General features: G+C 47.1%; 1 protein-coding gene across 1 annotated transcript; it reads left to right on the top strand.

Moving 5' to 3' along the window:
• The first annotated feature begins 1,095 nt into the window (after positions 1–1,095).
• On the top strand, positions 1,096–9,694 carry LOC141121323 (nucleolysin TIAR-like). The gene is made up of 5 exons (XM_073611092.1): positions 1,096–1,190; positions 4,265–4,414; positions 7,693–7,747; positions 8,169–8,256; positions 9,567–9,694. The coding sequence occupies exons 1-5, from the start codon at positions 1,179–1,181 to the stop codon at positions 9,592–9,594; spliced, it is 333 nt and encodes a 110-aa protein (XP_073467193.1). The 5' UTR covers positions 1,096–1,178; the 3' UTR covers positions 9,595–9,694.
• Positions 9,695–9,768: the final 74 nt, after the last annotated feature.

Consider the following 9,768-nt stretch of genomic DNA (forward strand, 5'->3'; position numbering starts at 1 on the left):
ACTGGCAGGGAAGGGGTTCACACTAGGGGGCGATCAAGGGGTTAAGTGTGTTACCTAGGGAGTGATTCTAACAGTAGGGGGAGGGGACTCGCAAGGGTAGGAGACGATCAGTGCTCCTCTGTACTGGGAACACATGATCAGTTTCCTCTCACCTGACAGGACGTGGATCTGTGTGTTTACACACACAGACGCACGGTCCTGCTCTGTTATCGGGCAATAGCGGGTACCCGGCGGACATCGCGGCCGCTGGGCACGCGCATCGGCTCCCGAGTGACGCGACATGCACCCCCCAGATGGTCGGAAGCCCAGGACGTCATATGACGCCCGCCCAGGGTGGGAGATCCCTCCTGCGGATGTCATATGAAAATGGGCGGGATGTAAAGCGGTTAAAGCCATGATTGCTCAGAATCAGGCCTTAGGCTTGGCTTTGCATGAAAGGTGGAATTTTGTGTCTACCCTCCATACAGTTTGTTCCACTGATAGTTTTGATATGCTGGAACGGTGATGGTCAAACTGAATTACACCCAGCTGCCAGAGTGTTTAGTAACCTAAAGTGACACTGAATGATATTCTCCATAAGGTAATCCATGCACATCCTTTAATGGCCCTATAATCTTTTGAAATTGTGTTTTACTGCCTCCTTGTAATGTCCTCTGTAAGCACTCTCAACCTCTCCTTATACCCTCTCACTCATTATATTTGCAGTCATATGCACTGCTCTATGCACACTAAAAATCTCTGTCCGTCTCAGGAGCAAGCAAGAGAAGGGTGGCTATGTTTCTATATACATACAGTGGAACCCTGCAGAATAAACGTACCCACTCTCTAAAAAAAGTCGGAGCACAGCAGCAAACAAAATAATAATTTGGAGGAGGCCGAGAGCAATAGAATGTACTGCTTTGAGTTAAATAATACAAACTAGAATAGAATATACATATTTTTTTTTCCATAAAGAGTTAATGACCCTTATTCTGCTTGTTTTTAGCTTTTTTTTCATTTGTATTTTTTAATTGGACTGGGGCTTTGAGAATTTAGTAACCTAGACATATAATTTTAGAGCCAAAGTCATTATTTTATTTTGTTTCTTCTACAGGTATGTAGGCAACCTCTCCAGGGATGTAACGGAAGTCCTGATTCTTCAGTTATTCAGTCAGATTGGGCCGTGTAAAAGCTGTAAAATGATTACAGATGTAAGTAAGACCATGTCCTACTGTTTACAAGTGTTTACGTGTTGCTCCATGTTTTGCTGCTTATCAGTGTTTACCTCTGACTCCATGTCCTGCTGCTTACCTGTGTTTACCTCCTTTTTCATGTCCTGCTGCTTATCCATGTTTACATGCCGCTCCCTGTTTTATGTTTATGCCTGTTTACATCCAGACCCATGTCCTGCTGCTTGCCTGATTTTACCTTTTTTGCTCTGTTTTGCTGCTTACCTGTGGTTTACCTCCTGCTGCTTACCTGTGGTTTACCTCCTGCTGCTTACCTGTGGTTTACCTCCTGCTGCTTACCTGTGGTTTACCTCCTGCTGCTTACCTGTGGTTTACCTCCTGCTGCTTACCTGTGGTTTACCTCCTGCTGCTTACCTGTGGTTTACCTCCTGCTGCTTACCTGTGGTTTACCTCCTGCTGCTTACCTGTGGTTTACCTCCTGCTGCTTACCTGTGGTTTACCTCCTGCTGCTTACCTGTGGTTTACCTCCTGCTGCTTACCTGTGGTTTACCTCCTGCTGCTTACCTGTGGTTTACCTCCTGCTGCTTACCTGTGGTTTACCTCCTGCTGCTTACCTGTGGTTTACCTCCTGCTGCTTACCTGTGGTTTACCTCCTGCTGCTTACCTGTGGTTTACCTCCTGCTGCTTACCTGTGGTTTACCTCCTGCTGCTTACCTGTGGTTTACCTCCTGCTGCTTACCTGTGGTTTACCTCCTGCTGCTTACCTGTGGTTTACCTCCTGCTGCTTACCTGTGGTTTACCTCCTGCTGCTTACCTGTGGTTTACCTCCTGCTGCTTACCTGTGGTTTACCTCCTGCTGCTTACCTGTGGTTTACCTCCCGCTGCTTACCTGTGGTTTACCTCCCGCTGCTTACCTGTGGTTTACCTCCCGCTGTTTACCTGTGGTTTACCTCCCGCTGCTTACCTGTGGTTTACCTCCCGCTGCTTACCTGTGGTTTACCTCCCGCTGCTTACCTGTGGTTTACCTCGCGCTGCTTACCTGTGGTTTACCTCGCGCTGCTTACCTGTGGTTTACCTCGCGCTGCTTACCTGTGGTTTACCTCGCGCTGCTTACCTGTGGTTTACCTCGCGCTGCTTACCTGTGGTTTACCTCGCGCTGCTTACCTGTGGTTTACCTCGCGCTGCTTACCTGTGGTTTACCTCGCGCTGCTTACCTGTGGTTTACCTCGCGCTGCTTACCTGTGGTTTACCTCGCGCTGCTTACCTGTGGTTTACCTCGCGCTGCTTACCTGTGGTTTACCTCGCGCTGCTTACCTGTGGTTTACCTCGCGCTGCTTACCTGTGGTTTACCTCGCGCTGCTTACCTGTGGTTTACCTCGCGCTGCTTACCTGTGGTTTACCTCGCGCTGCTTACCTGTGGTTTACCTCGCGCTGCTTACCTGTGGTTTACCTCGCGCTGCTTACCTGTGGTTTACCTCGCGCTGCTTACCTGTGGTTTACCTCGCGCTGCTTACCTGTGGTTTACCTCGCGCTGCTTACCTGTGGTTTACCTCGCGCTGCTTACCTGTGGTTTACCTTCCGCTGCTTACCTGTGGTTTACCTCCCGCTGCTTACCTGTGGTTTACCTTCCGCTGCTTACCTGTGGTTTACCTCCCGCTGCTTACCTGTGGTTTACCTTCCGCTGCTTACCTGTGGTTTACCTTCCGCTGCTTACCTGTGGTTTACCTCCCGCTGCTTACCTGTGGTTTACCTCCCGCTGCTTACCTGTGGTTTACCTCCCGCTGCTTACCTGTGGTTTACCTCCCGCTGCTTACCTGTGGTTTACCTCCCGCTGCTTACCTGTGGTTTACCTCCCGCTGCTTACCTGTGGTTTACCTCCCGCTGCTTACCTGTGGTTTACCTCCCGCTGCTTACCTGTGGTTTACCTCCCGCTGCTTACCTGTGGTTTACCTCCCGCTGCTTACCTGTGGTTTACCTTCCGCTGCTTACCTGTGGTTTACCTCCCGCTGCTTACCTGTGGTTTACCTTCCGCTGCTTACCTGTGGTTTACCTCCCGCTGCTTACCTGTGGTTTACCTTCCGCTGCTTACCTGTGGTTTACCTTCCGCTGCTTACCTGTGGTTTACCTCGCGCTGCTTACCTGTGGTTTACCTCGCGCTGCTTACCTGTGGTTTACCTCGCGCTGCTTACCTGTGGTTTACCTCGCGCTGCTTACCTGTGGTTTACCTCGCGCTGCTTACCTGTGGTTTACCTCGCGCTGCTTACCTGTGGTTTACCTCGCGCTGCTTACCTGTGGTTTACCTCGCGCTGCTTACCTGTGGTTTACCTCGCGCTGCTTACCTGTGGTTTACCTCGCGCTGCTTACCTGTGGTTTACCTCGCGCTGCTTACCTGTGGTTTACCTCGCGCTGCTTACCTGTGGTTTACCTCGCGCTGCTTACCTGTGGTTTACCTCGCGCTGCTTACCTGTGGTTTACCTCGCGCTGCTTACCTGTGGTTTACCTCGCGCTGCTTACCTGTGGTTTACCTCGCGCTGCTTACCTGTGGTTTACCTCGCGCTGCTTACCTGTGGTTTACCTCGCGCTGCTTACCTGTGGTTTACCTCGCGCTGCTTACCTGTGGTTTACCTCGCGCTGCTTACCTGTGGTTTACCTCGCGCTGCTTACCTGTGGTTTACCTCCCGCTGCTTACCTGTGGTTTACCTCCCGTCGCTTACCTGTGACTGACGATACTCCTATATATTTGTACGTGGAAGTTGTGGCTAATGTGGGGAGCTTGAGGAGATGGATATATTGATAATTGATGCCAGTGTGAGGAGATGCAAATCCAATTGTTGATGTGTGTGTTCTCTCACTGACTAGTGAGGGGGCACAGCCATATAAGCACCCCCCCCACCATGTCAAATGTGATTGAGTTCCTGAGCAGCGGTGAGTGGCTTCACTAGCTGGGATGGTATTTGGAAGGGTGTTCTGTCTGCAGTGTAAACGTTTTGTGCTCCTCATTGAACGGTGTGTGTCTGTCTGAAAAGGTGCCAATGAGGATGTGTCATGTCTGTTTGTCTTGTGTTTTTATAAAGACTTTTATTCTCTGATTTTAGCAAACGGACGGTCGGAGGGTGGCAGCAGCTACTGGCTTCTCTGCCATGCCGAATAGCAACAATGACCCTTATTGTTTTGTGGAATTTTATGAACATAGAGACGCTGCTGCTGCATTAGCAGCAATGAATGGGCGGAAGATCTTGGGAAAGGTGAGCAGGTTTTATGATTTGTGTGGAGAGATGTGGCATAGATTTGGTACTTGGCTTTTGCCATAATGCTCTATAGAGAATACAGATGTTTTATTCTGTCACTCCTTTATATGGAAGTCTCTGTACTTGTGCAGTGGTGGTGCAGCCTCGCTGAGTGCTTAGATCCTAACACTAACTTCTGTACCTTGTATCTAATATCTGTCCCTAGATGTGCCCTGCTCTCCCTGTCATAGTGGTAGAGGGTGGAGTGTCTGTAGCAGTTATGGAGTTTATTGTCCAATCTGCACCAGAAAAGTTAGATTTCACAGTAATTTATGCTGATCTTAAAGTGTACCTAAACTCAAAATGAACATTTTGCTATCTTATGGGGAACCTCTAGAAATGCTCAGGCCTAGTAGCGGGCTTTTCCTTTGTGTAAGAACCTTTGCTTTCCCCCATACAAGTCTAAAGAAATGCAAAAGTAGCTCAAACCAATCTAAAGCAGGTCAGGATAAGGTCAAATGCAGGTCAGATACACCTCTAGGGGAATTCTAAATGATCTCAGAAGCATCTTAAAGTGGAAGTCTGTTCTATACGTATCTAAGCTTAAATCGACTCCCACTTACATTCTAAGCCCTATACTAACTACCCTGTAAAGGGGAGATGTGTATCGTTATAATCTAAGGGCACTCTACTTTGGTCACATGATCCCCCCCCCCAGCACCTGGCTTCAGGGGAGAAGAGAGAGCAGCGACCACCACTGCAGTGCCTAGGTGGTAATAATACCCGTAAACTTATTATGGGGCCTCTGTTGTCTGCTGTCCCTCCTCTCCCCTGAACATGGCACTGGGAGCCAATCACATGACAGGACCAGCGCTCTCTTAGATTTGGTAAGTATACACATCGTTCCATTAGGGTAGTCCTTAGAGGGCTTAGAATGGGGGTGGGAGTAGATTTAAGCTTTGATCATTTTAGCCCAGACTTCCTTTTTAAGCTGATGTCAAAAGCAAGTTGTATTTGCCCATTGACACAAACTTGGTGTTACCAAACTCAGTAATATGAAAATAGTTCATCTGCCCCAAACAGTGCTTCCATCTTATAAATCTTCTTTTTACATTAAAATACTGTCACTATATACCCTTTTGGCTGATCTGTATACCACGGTTACATGATAAACTGAAGAGTTTCTCCAGTGCCGAGAATTTAGGAAGGAGGAGATTTTCACTGCAGCCTGTATACACGCCCACATGTGTGATGTCAATATCATGTGACCTGGCTATCTCTGAGAACAAGAAGTTGTTCTCTCAGCATAAGACACAACTGAGCATGTGCAGGTCGGCTACTCTGCCTGTGTTAGCTGGCCTTCCCCAGATAGACAGTGCAGGAGGGGGAGGATCTGTGCATACAGGAAAAAACAGCCTTTTTACACAAATGCAGAGGATTAACCCATTAAGTTCCACAGTGAGTATAACGAGCATGTTATGCTGCATATACAGACTGATTTCACTGTTGTGGGTTTAGTAACACTCTAAAGCCCATTGACAAAAGCCCTTAATTGTGTCTAAGCAATACAAAGTGCTGTACCCTTTGCCCTAAATTTCTTCAGATAAACATTGGTGCAGTTCCTGTGCCTAGGCATTCCTATACTTTAGCCTCATAGTTGTGTATTAGTAGTGTTAATCATCTCAGGCACTGCTGTCTCTGACTGCTAATCGCAACAGAATCTGAGTGAGATCTTCATCTCTCCTCCTGTTACGTAAATGCTACTCCACCAGTCGTCAGCCTTGCTTCTCTTCCAAGATAGCTGCCTGCATATAGAGCCAGTGTGGAAGAATGCATGTTAGGCCAGTAACAGGGAGAGAAAAAGACGCAGGGAGACCACAGGCAATACCGATAACTTGTCTTTTATTCTCTGCTTGCCTTTTTCGGGCCACAGTACAGGTCCTCTTTGAGGCATAATGGGCAGAGGTACTGCACATGTGAAGGCATTTTTATATAGAGCTCTTCTTAATTCACATTGCAGCAGTATATATTTCTTCAGCTCTGAATGTAAAAGCAGTTTTTCAGGCAAAGGACATCCTGAATAGTTCATTTAAGGACAACCAATTCTTACAGAGCCAGCACTCCCTTCCCATCCCAGAGACTGCCATTACATCACTTGCAGAGGCAGGATTAGTTCCAGAGCACAGTTCTGCTTCATAATGCCCAATAACACGTTTGCTGTAGAGCTAGCACCTCTTCTAGAAGTCCTACTGTGATGTGAGCCTCAGCTTTACCAATAAGTTTGCATTAAAGCTGAACTCCGACTTTTGTCAGACTTTACAAGTTAATTTGGGCCAGTTTGGCCCAAATGAACGATGTCCCTCTCTAACATGTTAGGCCGCTGGATGTGCGTTATAAACTGTGTGTAGCTGAGCATACCGGGTGCGAGCCGAGACTTCCGGAACACAATAGAGTCCATCTGATCATCGCTCAGCCAATCAGAGAAAGCAATGTAATCTAGCAATGTATACAAAACTTCCGTTAGAGGTTGTGACATCATCAGCCCACGCCCCTGACTCAGCCAATCAGGAAACTGTGTGTATTGATAGAATACATCACTTTCTCTGATTGGCTGAACGACGATCAGATAGACTCTCTTGTGTTCCGGGTATCAGACAGGAAGTCTCGGTTACATACAGTGTTTACCGCATATCCAGTGGCTTCACAGGTTAGTTAGGGACATAGTTTGTTTGGGCCAAGCTGGCCCAAATGAACTATGTAAAGTCTTAACAAAAGCTGGAGTTCAGCTTTAAAGTCCAAATCCGGGCATGGGAAACAAATACCTTTGTAATGGGGAATCCAAACGCTTCCAAAGGTTAAATGCTTCTTTTTGCTATGGGGTATAAAAATAAGGTGTACTTCTTACCACACCCTTCGCTCCAGCAGGGTTCTTCCAGCTCCTGCAATTTTCTCTCTAATAGCTTATTCACACAGGTCCTGTATTGCACATGATGATGATAAGGGCCCACCCACTGCCCTGAGCATTAAAGGACAGAGTGCTGGAGGAAGGGGTAGGGTAATTGATATAGCCTCCTCTTCTACCCCTTGAGTTATTGAGCCATTAACACTTGCAATGTAGGGGGTGGGGGCACTGCAAGTGGGTTGTTTTTTTTCAATTCCGCAGTTGGGATTTAAAATCTAGAAATTGTTGATCGATTGTGGTTGGTGGGAGGAGGAACAGTGGCTGCTTGTTCAGAAGCAAGGGCTTTCTCCACGTCTCTTCTCTGTGCTTATCCGCTATCTGCTTTTTTCTGCAGGAGGTGAAGGTGAATTGGGCCACAACTCCCAGCAGTCAGAAGAAAGACACATCGAGTAAGTATACAGTTGAGCTTCAGACATAACACAGCTGTCTCCTCCATTGTGGCAGCAATCATCTTCACTGTATGATGGTGCTATTAATCCCTTTTTGTTGCAGGCCCCTCCAGCAGGAAAGGGGTTAAGAGAAAGTCTGGCCGATAGCATTTACAAGTCCATGTGCTGTTTAGGCTGCCTCTCTTGGTATTCTCTCTTAATTTATCTTAATTCAAAACACTTTTATTCCTTACTACGTTAAGTGTTTTCAGATTCTCCAAACGTCAATTGGACACTGGAAAGCGTATCTGAAAGTGCCCCTATTGATATTCTATAGATAACTGTTGCCTCTGTGTGTAGCTTCAGCTAGCTCCTAGTTCTGTGTACATCTCAGATTGGTCTCTCTGTGAATCACACTGATTGCACAAATCTCTCTCTGCAGATCACTTCCATGTATTTGTTGGAGATCTGAGTCCAGAAATCACCACAGAAGACATAAAATCGGCTTTTGCTCCATTTGGTAAAATCTCGTAAGTATTAGTGAGTTGTTTTAATCTCTCTCATGTCTAATACAACATGGTTATGTACGTTGTACGTGTTTGCCCAATGAACTGAATTCTCTGTTTGCTTCAGTTAAATCTGATATGTTATATTATGACTGTATATATTTATGTAATAAAGCATTGGAGACTTGGGGCTGTACAGACAGTCCTCAGCCAATTATTTGTCAGGGTCTTGGGTCCTGGTACAGCTGGACTAAGACCGCTGTTGGCATTCCTGCTGTTTGATGGTAATGTCCTGGTCATGGTGTGTGGCACGGAAGCCGGCGCACCCTTCCTAATCCAGTAAGTATGGGCTGATGGGCGCACCTAGTATTTGTCGATATCTATAGGAGCGGATCGCTGGTGAACAGCATGAACTGTATGCAATTCCCTTGTGCCTCCAGATAGCAACCGTGGTGAATTAGAGAGGCTGATTTGGAGAGCTAATGGAAAATATTTGGTGATAATTGTAGCAATCAGCAGATCACCAGTGCTGGGCATGCTATGCACCTTTGCTCTGTCTCCATGTAACATGAGCTGATTATTGTGGTTGTAGCGATCGGCTGATTAACAGTGCCGGGCATGCTCTGCACCATCTCTCTGTCTCCATATAGGGATCAGCTGATCGCCAGTGCTGGGCATGCTCTGCAACATCGCTCTGTTTCCATATAGGAATCAGCTGATCACCAGTGCCAGGCATGCTCTGCATTGTCATTCTGGCTTCATATAAGGACCAGCTGATCACCAGTGCCGGGCATGCTCTGCACCGTCGCTCTGTCTCCATATAGGAATCAGCTGATCACCAGTGCCGGGCGTGCTCTGCATAGTCGCTCTGTCTCCATATAGGGATCAGCTGATCACCAGTGCCGGGCGTGCTCTGCATTGTCGCTCTGCCTTCATATATAGGGATCAGCTGATCACCAGTGCCGGGCGTGCTCTGCCTTGTCGCTCTGCCTCCATATATAGGGATCAGCTGATCACCAGTGCCGGGCATGCTCTGCATTGTCGCTCTGCCTCCATATATAGGGATCAGCTGATCACCAGTGCCGGGCGTGCTCTGCCTCCATATATAGGGATCAGCTGATCACCAGTGCCAGGCGTGCTCTGCATTGTCGCTCTGCCTCCATATATAGGGATCAGCTGATCACCAGTGCTGGGCGTGCTCCACACCATCTCTCTGTCTCCATGTAACTTGAGCTGAATATTGCTGTGTTTCTCTGGGTCACTGTGCAGGTGTAAGGATTCTTGCCTCCCTCCCACTCATCATTAAACATAATAGCATTCTGATTATTTTGCAGAATGGCTGCTATATGGACAGACTCTTGAAGGCTAACTGCAAGGAACTGTGCACACTGGAGTCAGTTGTAGATTTTTTTTCTCATTTCTATTTATTCTTATATATTTTCTACTGGTATAATCAGATTTCTATGACACAATACATTTCTGTGTTAGTTTTGTTGTTTTGTACTGGTGTGCTGAACTATTGTTCTTTAGTTTTAT

The sequence above is a fragment of the Aquarana catesbeiana genome, unplaced genomic scaffold, assembly GCF_042186555.1.
Source record: "Aquarana catesbeiana isolate 2022-GZ unplaced genomic scaffold, ASM4218655v1 unanchor15, whole genome shotgun sequence".
NCBI lineage: Eukaryota > Metazoa > Chordata > Amphibia > Anura > Ranidae > Aquarana > Aquarana catesbeiana.

Bases quoted from the DNA above. Each gene is read 5' to 3' on its own strand.
- LOC141121323 (XM_073611092.1), top strand. The intron at 4,415-7,692 runs GTGAGCAGGTTT...TTTTTTCTGCAG, and splicing joins GGCGGAAGATCTTGGGAAAG to GAGGTGAAGGTGAATTGGGC. The intron at 7,748-8,168 runs GTAAGTATACAG...CTCTCTCTGCAG, and splicing joins TCAGAAGAAAGACACATCGA to ATCACTTCCATGTATTTGTT.